This window comes from Nyctereutes procyonoides, unplaced genomic scaffold, assembly GCF_905146905.1.
Source record: "Nyctereutes procyonoides isolate TBG_1078 unplaced genomic scaffold, NYPRO_anot_genome, whole genome shotgun sequence".
In the NCBI taxonomy this organism is placed as follows: domain Eukaryota; kingdom Metazoa; phylum Chordata; class Mammalia; order Carnivora; family Canidae; genus Nyctereutes; species Nyctereutes procyonoides.
In genome coordinates, this window is record NW_026575141.1 from 10,737,969 (window position 1) to 10,761,149 (window position 23,181).

General features: G+C 37.7%; 1 protein-coding gene across 1 annotated transcript in view; it reads right to left on the minus strand.

Moving 5' to 3' along the window:
- ELAPOR2 (endosome-lysosome associated apoptosis and autophagy regulator family member 2) overlaps positions 1-23,181 on the minus strand; it is a 169,944-nt gene that overhangs the window by 70,200 nt on the left and 76,563 nt on the right. Inside the window, exons 2-3 of the mRNA XM_055307279.1 lie at positions 15,546-15,666; positions 1,051-1,246 (exon numbers count right to left, since the gene is read on the minus strand). Of these exons, the coding sequence (XP_055163254.1) occupies positions 1,051-1,246; positions 15,546-15,666 (317 nt within the window). The remainder of the gene's footprint in view (positions 1-1,050; positions 1,247-15,545; positions 15,667-23,181) is intronic.

Consider the following 23,181-nt stretch of genomic DNA (forward strand, 5'->3'; position numbering starts at 1 on the left):
GACAGGAATAATCTTATTAATGATATCTAATATCATAACCCTATATAATGATCATTATCAGGAGAATAAAAATGTCACTTGGCAGAGGGAGAAAGAGAGAACACTGGAAAGCAAGCAGGGTTGGGGAAGGTAGGAAGGAGAGAACACATCTTTTTAGCACAGCTAAGTAATTCCCTGGCATCCTTAGGTCCTGGTAAAAATGCTGAGTTCCTGAGAAGCTATTCTAGTCAGAAGGCAGCCAGTGGCCTGAAGTTTTATTTCTCCTATCCATGGCCATAAGGAAGGAAATGTTGCATGGTCAACATAAGAGAACAGGAAGGATTACAGCCCAAAGATAAAGATTCTGTGTCTTTTCAAAACAATTTAACATTCTACCAGTGTTGTCATAGGTGAAACTAATAATCCCCTAAAGAAAGGAAGAAATCACAGCACAAGTAATAAAGTCAGTTATATTGTAATAACTATGCATAGTGACATAGGGCAACTCCAGTTCTGTGGTGAACATTTCATCACATATATAATTGTCAAATCACTATGTTGATGCCTAAAACTGCTACATTTTATGTCAACTATACTTCAATTCTAAATTTGTTTAAAAGGTAGAAATTAAGTGAAAGAGCTTTCCACTTTATGTATTTAACCTACTTTCTCTTACAGGAGATAATACAGTATCTAAATGAAGATTACACAATTCTTCCTTTCAGAGGAAAAGAAAAATAAATCTAAAATTATCCATTAAAAATTAGAGAAAGGTTTGTAGAAATACCACTGTCTTGAATGTTATAGATATATTATCAGAAAACTGATTTGTTTTTCTGGTAGCTTTTTTTTTTATGGCATCTATTATGTCCAAAGAGCAACTATTTTCATCTCATGAAAATTGAACTACATTATCTGTATGACCATCCAAAAAACAGTATGATTCTTTGCAATTAGATTATCTATAATCCCAATCAGTACCAAGATTACCCCCAAAGTCTTTCTGGAAAAGAGCAACTATACCATTCTCAAGTACTAAGTCAAGATCCAAAGACTCCTTTGGATTCTTACTTGTTACAGCCATCTGGCCTGCTGTCAGAAGGGCCGACCACAGTGTCCATGAATGTCGCAACGTTGGAAAATCCAGCTGGCAATTCATCCCATTCATCAAATTTGATGCCACTGCCCAAGGAATAGGTCCCTTCGCCACACTTACTGCATACCTGGTTCTTCATTTCTAGATACTCTCCAGAAGCACAGGAGAAAGCTGGAAGGCAGAAGAATGTAGAACTCAATTGTCACTGTGCTCCTCCATCAATTTTGTCACCGGAATTATTTTTATAAAGCTCTGATCATGCCACACCCTAATTAAGGCTTTCTAAAGTTGACTTTATGACCACATGCACTTCATAATCTGGTCCCAACTATTTTCCCAGGCTCATCCCTTGCTTGCCCCATCCTCTCTCAACCCTAACAAAATTCTTATCATTCCCAAAATATTTCATCCTCTCTCTCCCTGCTGTGTTCTTCTTTCTCCAGAGATGTTAATCAATCCCTCTGTTCCACTTGCAAAACTCCCATTCCGAACCCCCAAATGACCCTCTTCATGAGACCTCCCTGCCCCCCTCCAGGCAGTCAGCTGGCCAGGTGAGTCTCCCTCTGTGCTCCTACTATACTCTTCTCATAGCCCCTGCTTTTTTTTTTTTTTAAGATTTTATTTATTCATGAGACACAGAGAGAGAGAGAGAGAGAGAGGAGAGAGAGAGAGAGAGGAGAGAGAGAGAGGGGCAGAGACACAGGCAGAGGGAGAAGCAGGCTCCATGCAGGGAGCCTGACGTAGGACTCCATCCCTGGTCCCCAGGATCATGCCCTGGGCCAAAGGCGGTGCTAAACCGCTGAGCCACCAGGCTGCCCTCATAGCCCCTGCTTTAATTTTTTTTTTTTTTTATTTATGATAGTCACACACACACACACACACACAGAGAGAGAGAGGGGCAGAGACACAGGCAGAGGGAGAAGCAGGCTCCATGCACCGGGAGCCCGACGTGGGATTCGATTCCGGGTCTCCAGGATCGCGCCCTGGGCCAAAGGCAGGCGCTAAACCACTGCGCCACCCAGGGATGCCCCTGCTTTAAAGCACACACTCACACAAACACACATACACACAATGAGGTGATATAAATTTTATATATATAAAAATATATATTTTATATGTGTGTATATAGATATAAATATATATTTTTACATCTATATAAATAGATGTAAAATATATATAGATATATCTATTTATATAGATATAAAATCTATCAGTTGATGTAGACTTTGAACTTCCAGAAAACAAGGATCGTTATTTTTGGGTTCATTATTCTATCTGACAAATACTGAGTCCAAATAAAAGGTTGATCTAGTGAGTGGGAACTAAATGTAAAGGGGTAATAGGAGGGTAGTGTTTCTCATGAAACAGCCAAATCAGTAACTCTACTTTTTCAATATTTATGACTCCGACCTAGTCATTTCTACAACCTATATCTTATTACTGATGTCAAGGTCTGTGCTAATTCTGAGAACTAACTAAAACCAGAGACAGCAGGCATGAACAATGTGAAGAATAGTTGACACAGTTAGAGAAAAAAAGGTAGTTCTGTGGCTAAGTTATTAGTCATTCAACAAACACAAATCTATGTCCCCCAAGTGGTTGGCTCTGTGTTTAAAGTGCTATTAGTGACTCAAACACAGCAAAGGGCTTTGTAATCATTCAATCAGGATATGAGAGAAACAAGAACAAAATAAAACCTCCCAATTAATCGATAAAACAAGTCTCCCAGTAGAGAGTAAAGTAGCAAAGCCTCACATTTAGATACATTCTTCTTTTACAATACATTTGAAAACTTAGGAAGAAATACAAATTACTTTTGAAAAACTAAAGAATTAGAGCTAAAACCCACAGTTGTCTACTTACTTATCCACTGAAAAATTATGATGTTTTTCTTCAGAAAAGCTTATTACAATGCTGACAATGAAATTGTGACTCTCAGATCAACATCCCAAAATTAGAAAAGCATCAGAAAATAAGAAAAGGTTAGGCAAATAAATAGTACATGCTGGCTACAAGGTCAAACCTATTCTGGGACCAGGTTGTACCACTTCCTGTGGCCTTAAATGAGTTACTTTACCTCTCTGGGGTCCTCAGTTTCTATCTCTGAAAAATGAGATAATAATCATAGTACTGCTTCGTATGGCTACACTAATTAAATAAAATATAGTATCAAGTGCTTAGCACAGTGCCTGGCATTTAATAAACACTCACTACATGCTATTATTATCACTACCAGCACTACCAGCAGAGAAATACAGAAATGGAAAAAATTTTATTTCACTTTCTATGGTTTATAGGTAAACTTCTAGTAAACTGACAACTACTATAATAAACCAAGCACCAACATTACATTAAATCAAAGGTCAGCAAACTCCAGTTTGCAGGCCAAATCCAGCCTGCCTGCTTTTGTAAATAAAGCTTTATTGAAACACAGTCACAACCATTCATTTACATATTGTGTATGGCTGTGTTTGTACCACAGTGGCAGAAAAGAGTTGTAGCAGAGAGTAAACCACCTGCTGAGCTGAAAATATTTACTTTCTGATAACATAATCCTTGAAGATAACTTAGTCCGTGTCCCAAACTGAACTTTTAATTAATAAGAAATATTTTATAAGTTGTTAGAAGGGACTCTAGAAGCTAAGAAGATTATGTTGTGTCATTTCAGAGTGTTCATTGCCTTGTTAAAATTATTGAGAATAGCCTCGAATCTTTCAGAGGTGTTTTCTTCTCTAAGACCAGAAGGAAAGCTGAGAGATAAGTTAACAGTGAATGTTTTGAGTATTTGTTACACAGTCAATTCTTTTCATTCATGGCAAAATCCAGAGTTAGGCTCCTGTGAGACTCCTGTCACAATATCTTCAGCAATAGGTCAACACATAACCTTGTTTTATGTGTGGTTTAGTAAAAAACATCTTATTTAATATACACTGTTGACTCATTAATGTTGAAATTATGGCCAACAGCACTATAACTCATCCTTGAATTTAGCTTATTTAACCCATGTATTTTCTCTACAAGGTACATCACAGCTTCTTACACTTAGGAACATTAGCTAGCGTTTTGCACATTTGAGGGGCCATTTTAGACAGCAAAATTGTCAATAAAAAGTATAAAAATGCAAAAAAAAGTGGCATTGAATAGATTGTGAAGAGGACTCTTGTCTATACTATGAGAAATGAGGCAGTATGTGACCTTGTTTTTCCTCAGCTGAGACCATGTGATCAGTTGACTCAAATTTTTAAAGCTCTGTATATGTCAGCAAATACTATGAAAGAATTACCTGTATTGATGTGTGTGTGTGTGTGTGTGTGTGTGTGTGAGAGAGAGAGAGAGAGAGGTGTCACAAATAAATTTTATAAAGTAGGTGAATTTGCAAATATGAAATCCATAAATAATAGGGAGTTTATAACAGACCTGTGAAGGAGAAAGATAGTATGCCCATTTATCAGATGAGGAAAATGAGGTACAGTACATTTAAATAACCCAATTAGGAGGGTACCCACTTATAAAGGGAAGAACTGATACTCAAATTTAGGTCTGATTCCAAAGCAGATGTCCCTAGAAAATTCAATGTAGGCCAAGCAAAAAAGTCATGCAATTCCAAATGAATCCGTTATTATATTTGACATCATTCTCTATTTCCTGTCTTGAATTGTTGAACAATATTCATTATTGTACATATTGAGCAATAACTATTCTCCACCCTCAGAAACCTTGTGGAATTTTTAATATATCATTCCTAAAACACACATTTATGAAATATTTTAGCAAGTTGCTAACTTCCATAAGTCTCAATGTCCTCATGTGTGAAAGGAAGATAGTAATAACATCTCAAAGAATTGCTGTGGGATTCAAAGCATGTAGCAGTATGCTTGCCAAAAAGTACTCAGTGTACATTACTGGTAATTATTAATAATACAATTCAGGGGCCTGGGACAATAAGAATTCTGCCACTGGCTTGATGACTTTGTATCTCCTCAAAATAATTATGTGATCAAAGATGACCAGCTTTCCCTTTTCTTATATCTTCCATCTTAGCCAGTCCACTTTCAACTTCAACTTTCTTGGCCTCTGGTTTTTTGTTGGATTATAAAAGTTTCTAAATCTTAGGCACGACACTGTTTTCATTCAGATTTCTTTAGAGTATAATATAGGATCCTTTCAACAAAATCAGGAAAATAGACAGTTATTGTAAGTAGTTGCTTTAACTGTGGTAAATGTCAGTAGACTAGGTTACATTTCAACAATTAGTCACTTCTACAATAAATACGATTTTGCTTGAACAATCTCAAAATCCTAAAGTATCTGAATTGAATTAAAGTTAAGCAGACTCTAAAGCTCTGACATAAGAACAGAAAAACCTTATTTGCGTAAGGTCACACACTACTTAACAGTAGGCTCATTCTGGGATTTCACAATATTTTACCTAAGCACTCAGTGAAAGAGTGATGTCAAAAAATCCATCTTCTTTAAGTCTCAACTGTAACCAAAAGGTCATGTGCTAAACTGAGTGTTCTTTTTCTCAGCTTTATGCCTCTTTTCTGACCTCTATTTCTGCTACTCTGAGTCTGTAAAGGTTGAAATATGTAGGTGTGAAGAATCAGATCTGGAAAAGAAGCATTTATATTCATCTGTCACCAAATGGCAAAAAGCTGCTGCAATTTACTTAACCCTGTATGCCTTCATTTGTTCCCATTCCAATGAGAATAATACTTCACTTCCCTCATTGGACTTCTATGGTCCCATAAGATACTAGAAACCACTCTGACAGTGAAAAGGACATGAAAATTCAAAGCATCACTATGATCATGCCATCACCCAGCACAATGTACTAAATAACAGCTACCGAATTAATAATTTCTGTGCTGATTATCATCTATGATTTATGCCTAACAATAAAGAATATCTATTTAATCTCTTCATCACAAGGACCTTTTAATTTTGCTTTGTCTTCCTCCAGAGACCTCATGCTTTGAAAGATAACTATCAATGACATTTATTTATTGTTCATCCATTTTTCTATTTAATTCAAGATTACTCATTATTGAAATTTGTTTTCTAAACAGTGAGCAGCAATAATAAATAATAATAAAGGAATTTTCAATTATTTTTAAATTTTAAGCAGGCTCCACACTGGGCCCAAACTCACGATCCTGAGGTCATGACCTGAACGAAAATCAAAAGTTTGATGCTTAACTGACTGAGTCACCCAGGCATGCCAATAATTTTCAATTTTTAAGAAGATGCTGATGAATTAGCAGGCCTATACAATGTAAAGTCATTCAACCAATACTTCTTGAGTACCTAATATTTGGTTGGCAAACACTAGACACGAAAGGTATCTTGGAAACAATCCCTACTCTGATGGAGTTTCTATTCTAATCTAGTCTAGACTTATCTTCCTCAAGATAGATTCAAATTTTTTTTCACTAAGCTAAATTCACTGTAAAATCTATCTTATCTGTTAAGTTAATAGCTAAATAAAAAATAATTACACACATTTATGGGAATAAATAATTAAATCACTTCCAGAAACAAGACAAGTAAATATATCTTTTTCTTAAGTGTTCAGTTTCATCTAAATGAGATCAATAGAAGAAATTTTAAAAATAAGGTTAAAGCTGTAGACACTGTTATTATTGACTACACCAGAAGGATATTCTTTCAACCATTATTATTCACTGCCATTGAGGGCAGTACAAACAGGTACATAATGTGTAGTTTATGGGTCTCAAAAATGATAAATTTTACCTTCATTAATCATTCAGCCCATCAATTATCGTTATCAAATAATTAAAACTTCAAGTGCCTGCCAGGTTTATTATTGTAATTCTCAGAGAATACAAAAGAAAGTAGAAAATGGCATTGATGAGAAATCAAACACAATACTGAACCTAGCAAATCTCAACTCTTCTTTTTCCTCTCTCAGTGCTACTGATGAAGAGAACACTGGAATACTACCCTTTTAAGTTATTTGTGTAAGGTGAAATTCTTAAAAAAAGAAAAGAAAAGCTATTTTTATATCTCCTTTTACAAAAATGAAAGTGAGACAGGAGACATATAAACAAGTAGATTAAAACAAACCAGTTCTGGCTAATGTTCTCTAAGTCACTATTCTCTGAAAAGAGTATTTAGTGAAAGCACTGCCTCCACATCTCTGAAAATGAATTCTCACCTCTAACATCCTTTCCAGTAAATGGATCCTCCCACAACCCTGTCAGGTAGGACTATATGACTGTCCCTGAGCTTCTTCAAGGACTGATGGGCCAGAATATCCGTCCCCCTCCCCCACCAAAAGAAAACCTACCAACTCCTGCAGGAAAACCAATCTGTGTAACAGGACAGATAACAACCCTCATTAAATTAGTTTCTAACTTTTGGGATGCCTGGGTGGCTCAGCAGTTGAGCATCTGCCCTTGGTTCAGGTCATGATCCCGGTGTCCGAGTTCCACATTGGGCTCCCCACAGGGAGCCTGCTTCTCCCTTTGCCTATGGCTCTGCCTCTCTCTGTGTCTCTCATGAATAAATAAATAAAATATTTTTAAAAATTAAAAAGAAAGTTTCTAACTTTTATAAGAAAGACCTAACTAAGATAGTTTTCATCCTAGAAAAAAAAATAACAAATGGATTTTAGTGTGGCTTCCTGACCTAAGTGTCTGATGGGGAAAAAGACCAATTCCAGTCCATCGGGTACAAGATGACATAGTTTTATAGAAAAAAATACAACGGCAAAGGTCAGAGGAAGGAAAATGTTCAGACTACTTGATGAGGTCACCAAAGGGGGCAGAACAATGCATTTGTGAAATCAGTTTTCTCAACTTCCAATTATGTCCTAACACTTTGATTCTTATCATTCTGAACTTTTCCTCTTCCGTAGAAGGTGTCCGTCACCCTCTACTCCCTCATAGTCTTGCTACCCTTGATTCTGCAGTTTTAAAAACGGAGTTCTCTCACCTCCTGATAAAATATGTTTTAGAGAACCTCCCTCAACCATAGCTCCCACCAAACACCACACCTGATGTCAAGCTTGATTTTTGAGCTGTTCTTTTCATAATCCTATTTGCTCAGGTCTTTTGCCTGCTACTGGTATTTTGCTAAGCCCATTAACTTCAACCCTTCCTGCTTGGAACTTGAGAATCAGCATACCAAACAAAGCCAACTAAAGACAAAATGTGCCTGTCCTTTTCCATATAGGATTAATTTTCACAAATCTGATCAGATCTCTGTGTTTCACCTATAGAATGAAATAGGGAAGTCAGTCTCTAATTTAGGACACCACAGGTAGGTATCTAATCCACAAACATTCTAGAGTTTTGGAGCTTTCTGAGGAGCCATGAGAAGGTTACAGCTTCTTCTCTACAGATGATTGAAAAAGGACTCTGTTCTAAATTAAGAATTTGTATAGTTCAAGGAAGTATCATTTTTTTAAATACACATTAAATGATGGAAGTATATTGTATGTATTAAGCACCAACAATACTCTAAGCACAGGGGAAAAAGCACTAACTAACCAACTTCTCATTGTGTTTGAGCATATAACTACAAGTGTGCCTAAATTCTTAGTGTTATTCTTTTACCTTTCAGAGAAATACACACAAATAAGAATGAAATCTACAACAAGATTATTAATCCATTAAAATTATCCACAAGGCAATATATCTGAGCCCTTTACATGTTTTTTTTTCCAATCATTTGGTTATCCATATATTACCTTGCATCACATTTCAGACAAGAGATAAATGTTAGGTGAGCATGGATGTCTCAAGAAGAGGGACTAACACTTATTCAGTGCAAAGTGTAGTAAATTCCTAAGAGTCAAGACACCATTGGAGTCAAGAACATGAACTCAGGAGCTGGACTGCCTGGTTTCAAATCCCCATTCTGCCAAGTACCTACTTCACAAGGCTATGGTAATGCCTAAATGAATGTGAGTGAATAAGTATAATGTATTACAATTGTGCCTGGCATGTAGCAAATAAAGATGGGCTATTATAATTTTACATTATTATTATTACTATTAAATTATGTTAAAATTATGATCCCTGGCACTATTGGTTATATATAACTCATTTAACTCCCTCAGACACCCACGAATAGCTGTCTCCAATTCAAAGTCCTTGGTATGACAGGCAGGAGCCTGTGAGATTTGCCAGAAACTCTGTCCCTTCTCATGTTCTCCAACAGCCAGCCATGCAGCTCTTACAAACCACCCAGGTAGACCCAGTGCTGCCTCCAATCTTCACCTTTGTCCATGTTTCCTATGCCTCAAATGCCACTTTGCATCACTGAATTCTAGAACTTCTTTTAGGATTTGCTTCAGAGATCATCAGAGAATTAACATATATGGCCCATTAAATATGGCAACTGACTGACTCAATCCTCAGTATGGATTTTTCACAGGAACCATTTTTCAGTAATAATTCTTTCTCAGTTAACAATTTTTCACATGAACCTGCCAAGGCTTAGATAATTTTCGAAGGTTATTCAGCCGAGAACAGATGACTCTGAACTTCAACTTAACATCTGCTTCACTGTGAGCCCTCTTCCTGCAAGCAGAAGTCATCTATCTCTCCCTTGGTAAGATCACCTCGGGTATTTCTCTTACATTCACTTTGCCCCTATACTATAAGTAACTTATTTACTCATCTGCTCTTAGATTGAAAGGTCATGGAAAACAGCAATCTTTTGAAGTTTATTTTTGGAGCCCTATTGTCAAGAATATAGGAAATGATAGATGCTTGTTCAGTTAATGAATTAAAGCTCAATAAATAGCTGTGAATTAAATATTTTGCCCAAGACATGCAAGTTGGTTGCAGAGCTGAAATTTAATCTCAGGTGTATATCATCACCCATGGGGGGGTCTTCAACTAGACACCAACATAGCATGGCTGCAAATGAACTTTGTAGAGGAAAGAACTTACATGAAATTAGTTAAATCTAGTATAAGTTGCACCATATAAAAATTTACTAAATTAGGGGCAGCCTGGATGGTTCAGCCAGTTAAGCCACTGACTCTTGGTTTGGGCTCAGGTCATGATCTCAGGGTCATGAGATGGAGCCCCGCATCAGGCTCTGTACTCAGTGAGTAGAGTGAGCTTGTCCCTCTCTCTCTGCTCCTCCCCCCACTCGTTCTCTCAATCTCTCTCTCTCTCAAATAAGTAAGTAAGTAAGTAAATAAATAAAATCTTTTTTAAAAATTACTAAATTAGGGCAGTCCTGGTGGCACAGCAGTTTAGCACCACCTGCAGCCCAGGGTGTGATCCTGGAGACCCGGATCAAGTCCCACGTCGGGCTCCCTGAATGGAGTCTGCTTCTCCCTCTGCCTGTGTCTCTGCCTCTCTCTCTCTTTTTGTGTCTCTCATGAATAAAGAAATAAAATCTTTAAAAAATAATATATAAAAATTACTAAATTAGCCAGGCACATGTGTTTACACCTGTGTTTTCCAAAACTTCTAACTGCAGAAATTAGCCTATAGGGTTCAACTACACATTAGGTAAAAGAGGCCTGTAATCAATTAAACTTGGCAAACTCTGAGTAAAACAGGATGCACTAAACGCACAGGAAATGTTCTGTAAACGTTTATTAGGTTTCTCAAAGACTTTAATATGAAAATGCTCACTGCATCCCTCCATGAAGCGATTCACCATTTTCCAGACTTACTCGTATTTACTGTAGAATACCCTGAAACACTTTTTTTTTCCTTTAACATGAAGTATTCCTTCAGGTTAGAATTCCATGGAACAGACTTCCAGCATGGTATGTGATTGGCACTTAGTGCTCTTGTACTCAGTGCGCCCATGTGCGCTTGCCACTGTACCAGTCACAACTTTTCACAGAACAGAAACAAACCAGGAACTGAATCCTGGGGAAAAGCCTACACTAGCAAGAGTTACAATGACAAGGAATGGATTTCTCAATCTCCCACTCAGAAAGTTAAAACTCTTTCACCCTGAGAATCCTTCCTCTTTACATCTCAACTGAAATCAAAAGCTTTGACTCAAAATGTCATGAGTTATGCTGCTTATAAATATGTAATAATACAGATCTGAGAGAAATAAAGAAAAAGAAAAAAAATTGATACTCAAGTTTTTTTCTACTTCGCATATTAGCACCTTTTGATCCAAGAAAACCAAATATTAGATCTTTGTACAAATACTAAAGTACAGGATTAAGAAATACCCATAAGATTATGACCCATGTGGTGACAACATATTAAATAGAATGATAGCTATCTTCAATAGTCATCCCTAATTAGAAAAGTATGTTATGGTTGAATTCAAAGTCACACAATGACTATATTTGAGGGAGTAAGCAATAGAAGATAATTCCCAAGAGGAAGAGATAGCTCATTATGTTTATTTCCCCCTCAGTACTCTAGATTTGCCTGAAAATATGTATGGAAATAAGTAGAGGAATTCTGTCCCCATATACAGTAGCCAGGCTTTTCTCTTTTCTTACTTTTTTAAAAAGATTTTATTTATTTATTTATTTATTTATTTACTTACTTACTTATTTATTTGAGAGAGAGCAAGCAAGCAGGGGCAGGAGCAGAGGAAGAGGGACAAGCAGACTCCACACACCGAGCTCAGAGCCCCATGAGGGCCTGATTCCGGGACCCTGAGATCATGACCTGAGCTGAAATCACCCATCAGATGCTTAACCAACTGAGCCAGGTGCCCCCCCAGGCTTTTATTTCTAAGGTTTGGTTTGGTTTTGTCTGGTTTGAAACAAAAGGGCCTTTTCTCCAGTGTGATAGCAATAGCCAGAAAGGAAGAGAGTAGGACAGAGGGGGGAGAGAGGGAAGGAGAAGGAGGAAGAGATGAGGAGAGATGAGAAAGTATCCTCCACCTAGGCAAGTATTCCAAAAAGACTACTGTTTTTGATGATCTAAGAAGGTCAAGGAGACGCCAAAGGGTCAAGGGAAGATTTTAGTGAAGTGATGCAATAGTGGAGAAGAGATAGAGTGGGGCGGGGGGGGGGGGGATTATATCCCCTTGTTCTGGGAGAAGGCAAAGCGTGTTACAGTTTGGAAATGGCATGCTGTCTGCAAGCTGTGTCTAGTGATGGCAAGTCCTCAAATGATGGGGGATACCCACAAACTTAGGACTCTTGGCACCAGGGCTTTGGAGAAGCAGCAAAGATCTGGATATGAGGGCATATAAGTGGCCTGCTCTTAGAGCAGTGCTATCTAAGAGACTGAGGAGCTTTCCGCAGCAGAGGGGATAGCAGGACAATGGGGACCAGTGTCAGTTAATAACCAGAGGCCTCCGCATCCTATTTCTGGAGCCCTAGAAGCTCCAGCTCACACACCACCCAGGGTTCTAGCACAATACAAACTTCATTAACTTCACTTAAAGAGAAGCCTCGCAGCCAGATTTAACATGATTTTTTAGAAATAAAGATTATATAATATAGCTTGCCCATCAATTTTTTTGAAAAAGTTACAACTGCTGCCTCAACAGTCCTATAAGCCTTTTCCTATGGAAAGGCCTATACTGCTTCCTTTTGATAAGGAAGAAAAAAAAATCTCCCCACTTCAATAGCTGAAGAGTCTACAGCAATTTCAACTGAGGCCAAACTCTGGGTTTGACTTCATTTAGAGACATCGAGATATGGGAAAATTAAGTCCTACCTAATCATTCCCCTAGATATTCTTCACTTACTTGAAGCTGCCACATGCCATAGTTTTATTTTCTTTTTCTTTGTGACCCAACTGCTGGACCATATCACTATGGCTTACTTAACTGCTGAGTCTAGCACCTATGGGCATCACTCACCATCCAAGGTCTTGGCATTGTTCAGGTGCTGTTTGCAAGAAGCATGCCATTCCTGAACCATGATTCTCATATCTTCTTTTGTCCTTGAAGCACAAGAGTTTCTACAATTTTCCCTTGAAGATATCCACCAACAGTGCTCTACATCTCTCACATGGGACCCTGCAAGCCCGCCATCCTGAAGTGGTGGTCTCAATCAGTAGGAAAGAGACAGGCTCTGGAATGAGACCTATCTGCCACATCCTGGCTCTATGACCTGTGGTAAGGTACTTCGCTTCTTTAACTCTGAGTTTTCTCATCAATAAAATGGAAACACTGATATCTATGTGAGAGGGTTGTTTAAGGATACAATGGGAGAATGATGTAAAGCACTAAACGCAGAGTTTAGCATACAATCAGTGCATGAGAAATGACAGCTATTATTAGCAACAGAAAATCTAAGCCACTGAGGAAATACTCCGTTATTACCATAACTGCCTTCTGCAGTACTTTAATGACTAGAGATGTGATAAGCACCATGTGTAATGCTATGAATTAACTAAGCTTCTAAGTTATTTAGATATGTTATGGGTTTTGTGCATTTTAAAATAATTTATATTTGCATGCCTTTACCATAAAAAGAAAACGTCACATTTTAGAGGCCAGACCAACAGTTTCTAGGGCAGACATAATCATATTACACAGAAATCACTGAAAATTCAGATTTTGGACAAGATGCCAAGATAAAAAATGTCCCCAGCCACCACCTAAGTATTATCATTTTTAAAGTAAGTAGTTACAATAACTAATAGTTATTTATTAGTCAATGTTGTAGAAATGTTCCAGCTGCAGTACCAGATTCATAACATTATCTGTGGAAGACTATAATAAATAACATGCCAAAAAAATTTCCCTGGCCATTTTCAAATAGAAATAATTCCCATTTAAGCATCAAATCTATAACAGATTTTAAAATCGTTGGCCAATAAATATAATCAGTAGTATACCAATAAATGTTTAACAAATAGCTTTCAGGGGAGAGAGGCACATGATTTGTAGCATTCACCAATTTCCATGGTGTAAAACACTCCACCCAAGCCTATTTCAAACTAATAATCAGCTTTCAAAGCCAATGTTAGCCAGCACCAGCATATCACCTAGATGAGGGTTAGTGTTCATAATGGCTAGATAGTCCACCCTGTCCCCACAAGGGAACCAAGGAATTAGCACACAAGTAAAAAGTAAATATAGATAATAGACGATACACAGATTTTCTAGAAAAGTAACTGAAACATTTTATAATAAGCTAACTCCATAGGTATTTTTAGACTGTTTGTGTTTTGCGTACAAATCCTCCCTTACTGAGAGCTAACACTCTTTCTGCACAGGGGGCCGAGGTCTTATTCTAATCTGACCCCACTATCCTCTTGAGTCTTACTAGACTGAACTCTTTACGTGGCTACAAGGGTCCCAGGTTCTCTCTGTATTTCTTTAGTATCATTCGCTAAAAATAAATGGTTTTCTCCACTACTTTTCCCCACGAGACTACTGCTGTCTTCCTGTCACCCTTTTATCAGTAAACATACAACCTATTTAATACTCCTCTTGCCAGTAAGAGACACACATTCTATGAATGGGAAGGAATTAGTTGTCATTTAATAATATGCTTATCTACTTGCTTTTTTATTTGGAAACGGAAAAACTAAGCTTTTAGGACCATTTGAGAGAGAGCAGGAAAACCAAAAAACCTCTCTTTGTCTTATTTTCAGCTTTGAACTCCAATCTTCCCTGAGACTACTTCACTGCAGGAACCCATCACTCACCAAATGAAAAGATTTTAAAAAAACAGAGTTTACCAATGAAAACAAATTTAATAACCATTTGTCTCTTAATTCCTACTCTTGCACTTCCAACCTGTTTAATTGCTACGACAAGCTCCTGAATGTAATACTTATCAATTCTACCATCTATACCATTTCTCTGTAGGTTATACTAAAATGACAAATTACACGATTTCTTCGGCTTCAAAAAAGAAACCCATTGCTAAATGGTGAAGTTTTGTGCATGGATGTTTGTGAAGATAGCACAACAATGTGAATGCAAGTAATGCTGCAGAACTGTACAGAAAAAAATGGCTGAGATGGTAAAATTTTATGTTATTTATATTTTCCCAAAGTTTTTTAAAACTTTTTTTAAATGTAAAGAAAAAGGATGGTTGGGTGGCTCAGCAGTTGAGTGTCTGCCTTCAGCCCAGGGCGTAATCCCGGGATCCAGGATCCAGTCCCACACAGGGCTCCCCGCAGGGAGCCTACTTCTCCCTCTGCCTGTGTCTCTGCCTCTTTCTCTCTGTGTCTCTCATGAATAAATAAATAAAATCTTTTTTAAAAAATTAAAAATAAAATGTAAAGAAAAAGACTCCATTGAAGAGAGATTGCCACTCTGCTCTCCAGAGTTTCAATTACGACAGTAAATCAGATTTTAAACAGAATTTTTAAAAATAAATACATAAATGCAGCATCTTTTAATACTGCCTGTGTCTCATTTCAGATTTCAGGTGTAAGGGCACTGAGCGTTAAGAAGCTTTTGCTCTGCTAGACATCAATGTTCTATGTGTATTTTTCCCAAAGTCTCTTATATTTATTTTAATTAACTTCCTGGGCTGAAGGGCTATAGTGCAATCAAGAAAAGGAATGGTCGAAAAGTCAAAACATACTGCATTCTTTGCCTCTCACTGGGTCAGGCAGGCCAGAGCAGTCCACAGCAGAATTCGGAATGGCAACTCTCCACCTGGAGCCACTGCTGTCACATTCTGTGTATTCAAAGTGGTAATCTTTCTGCAAACAATCACAAAAACAAGCCTTGGTTAGAGCCAGTTTTAATGGGACAACTGCTTTCTGAATCACCCCCAACTTGTGTGCAAGCCTGATTCCAAACTCCTCTCTGCTTGACTCTTATTCTTTCCCTATTCCATTCACACCAAGCAGGGCTTTGGGTTTTTTGTTTTTTGTTTTTATCAAAAATGATCAGTGAGTAGGCAGTGAGGATATGATGAGGGACAGTCAATGCTCTCAAGCTGTGACCACTGACCTTAAGTCTCACCTCCCTGAAAAGGCAACACTTACCTGTTTCTTTTGCAGATTTTTTAAGCACCAAAGAATTGATAGATATTCTAAGAGCTAACTAATACTAGGAAACTGCATGCCACCACTGTTCCTGGTTTTCCAAAGAAGAAATCTATTCCCACTGACCTAATTCTCATTCTGTCTAAAATTTAACAGCAAGTATAATAATTAATCATCCAGAGGCTAGTAAAAGACGAGCCGTTTTTAAGCATCGCTCTCAGGCTCCATATACATCTACCACAGCAGGCCGTCATCAATCACAGACATTTATGACAAATGCCAAATTAAGACCAACCCACTTATCTCTAGCCTTTGGATGCTGTGAAATTTTCACAGTGACCTCCCCTGGCCTGAGCACATTACATGTGTGAGATGCTTGGACAAGGGCAAACAAGAACAAGATGTCATTGGAGCATTTTGAGAAGGAAGGAAATTCTAAACCTTCTCTCCAGATATTTTCAGTTCAATGTCTTATTTACTCAGTTTAATATCTTGGATGTTGCTGTTTGGATTTAACCACTCTATTTTGCCTCCCTGACTGTATCAGTGACCAAAGAGAATAGAAATCTCAAGTCATATCAACATCGGGAAATCAAGTGTGTGAGGTGGGAAGGTATCTGTGTGTGTGTGTGTGCATGTGTCTGCATCTGTGGGCATGTGTGCACATGGAAAGAATACCAGTTAAGAAATGAGTTCTGAAATCGGAAAGGTCTGGGTTTGAATTCACATCCCATTACACCAAGTACAATCTACGTGATACTGGGCAAGCCACTTGACCTCTCGAAGCATCCATTTTTCATTAGGAAAATGAGAATAATATTTCCTACCTTGTATGGTTGTTTTGGAAATTAAGATAATGTATGTAAAATGCTAGGTATGTTAGGCTACACTGCGTTAGCACTTGACAAATGGTAGAATTATTATCCTTACTAAGGATAGTGAGGGTAGAAAGGATGATAGAGAGAAAGGTGTTAGTGGAGATGTGGTAAGACACAACTGTCCGAGTCTCTGTTTTTTCTACTTCAATTTCTGCATGTGTTTACGATAAAATGAGAAGGGATCTTAAGTTAGAGAAGATGGAATTACCAGGCTGGAAGCAAAGGATTTTTGCCGCATTTAGATTCTCCCCCGGAAATAAAATCTAGTATAAACTTCAGGCAATCATTTTTTCATCACTCAAACTTTTTGACCAAGCTTGACAACAGGTAATTTGAGATTAAGTTGACAGGATCCTGAATTTCAAATATGCCTTACTGTCAGTTAAGGGCAAATCCACACATCTAAAAAAAAAAGTCCATAAAAGCAGCCAAATGAGAAACCAATAAAAGTTCACTAAATTTAATTGCTTACAAAGGTAAACACAAAAGTCATCATAAACTAAAAGGCAAACAACAAAACAAACTGGTAAAACACACACACACACACACACACACACACACACACAACAAAGGTTAACTGACTTAACAATCCTGAGTTTCCAAAATCCAGTCCAGAAAAAGACAATTATTTGGAAATATGTTCAAAGAACATATGCAATTCATTAAAAATCAATACAAACTAAAAAAGTTAAACCTTGCCAAAGAAATGCAATTTTCATCAAGTTGGCACAACATTTTAAAATAATGTTTAAAAGCTTTCTAAGGTTACATGACAGTAAAAGGAGAACTCATGTGTCTCTAATCACAGACTTAAGTGGTACAACCTTTCTGGAGAGAAGTAGATCAGTAGGTATCAAAAGTTTTTAAGTGTTCAAAAATTTGAACCCCAAATCCCTCTACTAGCATCTAATCTGAGGGAAAAAATATTTAATGTGGTCAGTGATTTCCATGCAAAAAAGCTCATCATAGCTTTGATATAACTAGAAGGAACATAATAGTTGAATGTTATAGAACCATACATTATTTATCTAATATTTTTCACATACACCTATACCATTAAATACTCATTAACAATTATATGGTTGAGGAAGGATCATTAATAATATTCCCATTGCTCAACTGAAAGGCAGACTGGGTGAGATAGCCAGCTAGTGGATAGCATAGCTGAGAGCAGAAGTCAGGCCTTGTGTTTTTTTATCAGTGTTCTCAGTTTACATAATGCCATAGATTACATTATTTAAAATAGAAAGTTACTGTTTTAAGATAGAAGGAGTGGTAAAAGTTTCTAATATAAAAGCCTGATGGTTATACAGTCTACCAGTCATGTTAAGAATGTCACATATTCAAACAGAATACAAGAGTACAGAAATATCACTAGTTTCAGATGTAGTTTTTAATAATTCGTCAGTTGCATAAAATACACAGTGCTCCATTATGTGCCCTACTTAATGCCTATCACCCAGTTACCCCATCCCCCTACCACAGCCCTTTCAGCAACCCTCAGTTTGCTTCCTACGGTTAAGAGTCTCTCAAGGTTTGTCTCCCTCTCTGATTTCTTCCCATTCAATTTTTCCTCCCCTCTGTTATGGTCCTCTGCACTATCTCTTGTATTCCATGTATGAGTGAAACCATGTAATTGTTTTTCTCTGATTGACTTATTTCACTTAGCTTATAAGTAGACTTGCGATTACATTTAGGATCTACTTAGTAAAAAATAATTTCCCCATCATAACTTATTCACATCTTCGAAATCCTTTTATCCATAAAAAATAATCCATGGGTTCCAGGAATGAGGACATGCATATCTTTTCTTGGGGAGGGGGGTATTATTCAGCCTATCACAGTCCACCCTGTGGCCCCAAAGATGCATATCCCTATTACATACAAAATACCTTCACCATATCCCAACATCAGCTCAAGTCTCAACCCATTACAGTATCAACTCGAAGTCTAAAACCTCATCTGCATCTCATCAGCTCAAAAATCCCAAATGTAATCCTTTATATCAGGTATGGGGTCACTCTGGTTATGATCCATAGTGGGGCAAAATTCCTCTCTATCTGGGACCTGTGTTTCTGCTTCCAAATATAATGGGTTTGGACCTTAACAACAGTTACAGATGTTCTCATTCCAAAGAGATAAACTAGAAGGGAGGAAGGGAAGAAATAAGTCAGCAGTTCCAAGTAATTTCAAAATCCAGCAGGGAAGATTCCATTAGGTTTCAAGGCCTAGAAATAATCTACTATAGTTTATGGCTCTAACATGAGGCCCTGGGCTCGACCCTCAGAATAATTCATAGGTTTGTTTTGTTTTGTTTTCTGAAAAGTAGAACATGTTTGCAACAGAACAATTTTATTAGGCTGTTTCTTGACTATAAAATTGTAGGATTCCAATAGCCTTCCTCAATTTCATCTACCTCTATCCTTTCAGTTCAAGCTGGCAGTATCTCTGCTGATGTTATCAAAAACCTGTGGGTCTCCTGTGCATGTCATAGGATTCATGCCATTCGATGGATGATCTTCCATAGATCTTTCCTGGACAGTCCTATCCTTACTCCTGGCTTCTGCCGAGGTGGTTAAAGAGACCCATGAGTCATACACCTCATTTCTTTAGCACTAGAAAAACGTTTTCCAGACACACTCTTGAGCTTCTTTCTCTCCATAGTGTAGTTTTCCAACTGTGAGTCTCCTAATTTTAGCATCTTTTCCAATCTGGACAAAATGAGAATTTCCCAAATCATCAAGTCTGGTTTCCTTTTTGTTTAAGAATTTTCCCCTCAATTTGCCGGTTTCCTCTCACATTTTACTATAAGCAGCAAGAAGAAACCAGGCCATACTTTCAGTACATAAATCTCTGGAAATAACCAAGTTCGTCGCTTATAAGTGTTGCATTCCACACAACCACAGGAGAAAATTCTGCTATCTTTTCTACTACTATATAACAAAGATCACCTTTCCTCCAATTTCTGATGGCATATTCTTCATCTTCTTCTCAGTCTTAACCAGGAGCACCTTTACTATTTCTAGCAACATTGCACTTATGGCAGTTTACATTTTCTCTAAGACAATCTCAGCTTTTTCTACTGTGCTCCTTACTGAGTCCTCGCAAGTAGAGTCTGATATCCATGTCTCTGCCAACATTTTGTTCTAAGCAATCCAGGCTTATAATGTATATAATGCCTATAATGTGCCTTCAAATTCTTCCAATTTCTGTTCCTTACTCAATTCTAAAGCCACTTTCATATTTTCCGGTATTTGTTACAGCTGCTCCCCACTTGCAGGTAGCAAAATCTATACTGGTTATCCTATGGCTGCTGTAATGAATACCACAAATTTAGCAGTTTACAACAGAGATATCTTCTCATAACTCTGTCTTCAAGAATCACTAAGGGATCAGCTAGGTCATGCTCCCTCTGGAGATTCCAGGGAAGAATCTGTTCCTTGCCTTTTCCAGCTTGTGGTAGCTACCAGCATTTGTTGGCTTGCAGCTACATAACTCCAGGCTCTGCCTCTGTAGACACATGGCTTTCTTTCTCCTCCCATTGTGATTGCATTTAGGTCCTACCCAGATAATCTCCAATCTCAAGATTTTTATTCACCTCTAAAGGTAACATTCAGGGATCCCTGGGTGGCGCAGCGGTTTGGCGCCTGCCTTTGGCCCAGGGCACGATCCTGGAGACCCGGGATCGAGTCCCATGTCGGGCTCCCGGTGCATGGAGCCTGCTTCTCCCTCTGCCTGTGTCTCTGCCTCTCTCTCTCTCTGTATGACTATCGTAAAGTAAATAAATAAATAAAAAAAATTAAAAAAAAAAATAAAGGTAACATTCACAGGTTCCAAGGATTAGGACTTGGACAGGGGCTCATTATTCAGCCTATCACAACCCCCCACTGTAGAATATTCCTTGACCAGCCATGCACTTACATAATGACTTTGTTTCTCTTGATCCCAGTTATTTGTATTAAGAAGTCTTTCCTATTTTCATATCCCACTGAAAAGTTCCTGGCCCTCATATGTAAAATGCAGGTAATTCGCTATCATCCTTGCAAAATAATGATGGTGACAACTGTGACATGAATTTCAAATGAAGGCCCCAGAATAAATTGGAAGTTCAGAAAGCTCTCTTCTACCACTGCCTCTGTGCCACTCAAGTTGCCAGTTAGAAGATGAAAACAACAATAACAGGTCAAAGGCATATTGTATTCTCTAGCAGTAATGGTAGATGTCATTTGCCAATTAATTTTCCTAAAGTTCTTTATGCCTCCTGCCTCCTCCAGATTACTGACCTCTAAGGGGCCACAACCACTCTTATGTTACAAAATTCTTAGGATTGCAACAGGAAGCTTTAATGTGTTTATTTATAATTTAAAAATACTGAAATGCAGGCCTATTTCATGAAGACGGCAGCACTTAGGGTCAAGACTTTAGATTGTAGCCCAAGCTAGATGGGTTTTAAATTATTTAATAGGCTATTTCATCTGGGCTGGTAACAAAGAATTTTTTTTAATCTGTTTCTGAAGGCAACTCTAAACACCATAGCAAAGATGTAAGAAATCGTGTGATGTAATAAAATCACTAAAGATGCAATATCTACTCCTCAAATACTGAGTGGTATTCAAGGTACTGACTTACAACTAATACCCCAAAACTCTAGCCACAGACCCAACCTAACCTTTGAGCACTTACATTGATCCCTTGGAAATGGGGACTTCAAAAAAAAAAAAAAAAAAAAGGATATGGGGACTTCCCAGGTGTTAAAGAGCAATTAAAAAGGTAAAAATTTTTGTCATACAAATATGGAATTAATAGATATCAAAGATTCTATCACTATTATGTTTTATTTATCGTTAATCAGCAATAATATTTTATCAATCAATAACAAGTTATAACCAGTTCAAAGGAGAATTCAAAGAACACACAGAAGCCAGCAATCAGGAAAGTGAAATGAATTAAGAGATACAGAGGGGTAAGTGTCCAGAGGGTAATGATCAAACGCATTCCAAAAGGTAAAATGCACTCTCATTTCCATGGACAGGAGTCATTTATCCATTCCCTACAACTCAACAATGTTGTGAAATATTTCAAAGACAAAGGTATAGGCTCCTACAGCAACTGATCTTTCAGCAAGGGGCACCACACAGGACACCTGATAATCTTTTCTGCTTATTTCATTATGTTTCACAAGTTTTCCTGACAAGTTGTGGAGGACAGAATTTCTGACAATTTTCTCTCCATTTCAGACTCCAGGTAGTTTATCACCAAACATTGACATGAGTCAGCTTTCACTCTAAGAACAACACAGGATCCCCTCACAAGTCATACTCTCCAAATCATAAACTTAGATGAAGCATTTGGCCCTATTCCACTCAAAAGAAGGCAGCTATTTAGACTGTCTGCAAATCCCAGGATGCTAGGGCATGGAGACACTGTGCCCCAAATGGCAAAATGATGGGATCTTCTGAAAACTTTACAATATAAATATGTAAGAACTAGGAAACAACTCAAAAAGAAATAGAGCATGGAATTAACTCCTGATCACAAAACACTTAAGGAAAGATTATCACTCAATAGAAATCCTGGTACACCACCCCCCTCCAAAACACTCCTTTTTTTTTTCTTTCTTTCTTTCTTTCTTTCTTTCTTTCTTTCTTTCTTTCTCTCTCTCTCTCTCTCTCTCTCTCTCTCTCTCTCTCTCTCTTTCTTTCCTTCCTTCCTTCCTTCCTTCCTTCCTGCCTTCCTGCCTTCCTTGCCTTCCTTGCCTTCCTTGCCTTTCTTGCCTTTCTTCCCAGTGAAACCCTGGCCTTTGTGCTTCTGTGTCCACCTTTGCATCACCCAGTTTTAGAAATCAGTTTAGCCAGAATCCCCCCTTCCCCCTGCTGGCTCCTCGTAGTAATTTTTATCCACTGATCCTACCCTGCTCCTTGCCTATAAACCCCCAATTGTCTGTACTATATCAGAATTGAGTGCAATTCTGTACTAAGGTCTCTCTTCTCCCATTATAACAGTTCCTGAACAAAGTCTATTTTTACCACTTGAACTACTGACCAGTTCTGGTTTTCTCTGACACCCCTAAACACAGTCACTTAGAGTACAAAAGCTTCATGGCACTCACAGAAAACCTGGTGTATCATCTCCCAATTATGATGACAACTATTACAATTTAACTACACATAGGCTAGCCAATGCTTCAAGCAAATATCACACATAAAAGTAACATGCATATATGTATATATATCTTGACAATACACATACTTTATATAAAACATTAACATTTATAATGATTTATGCCTGTATTGATAGATATCATTTTTATACATTAATATATCATTCTTTACTATGTAGCACTTAATTA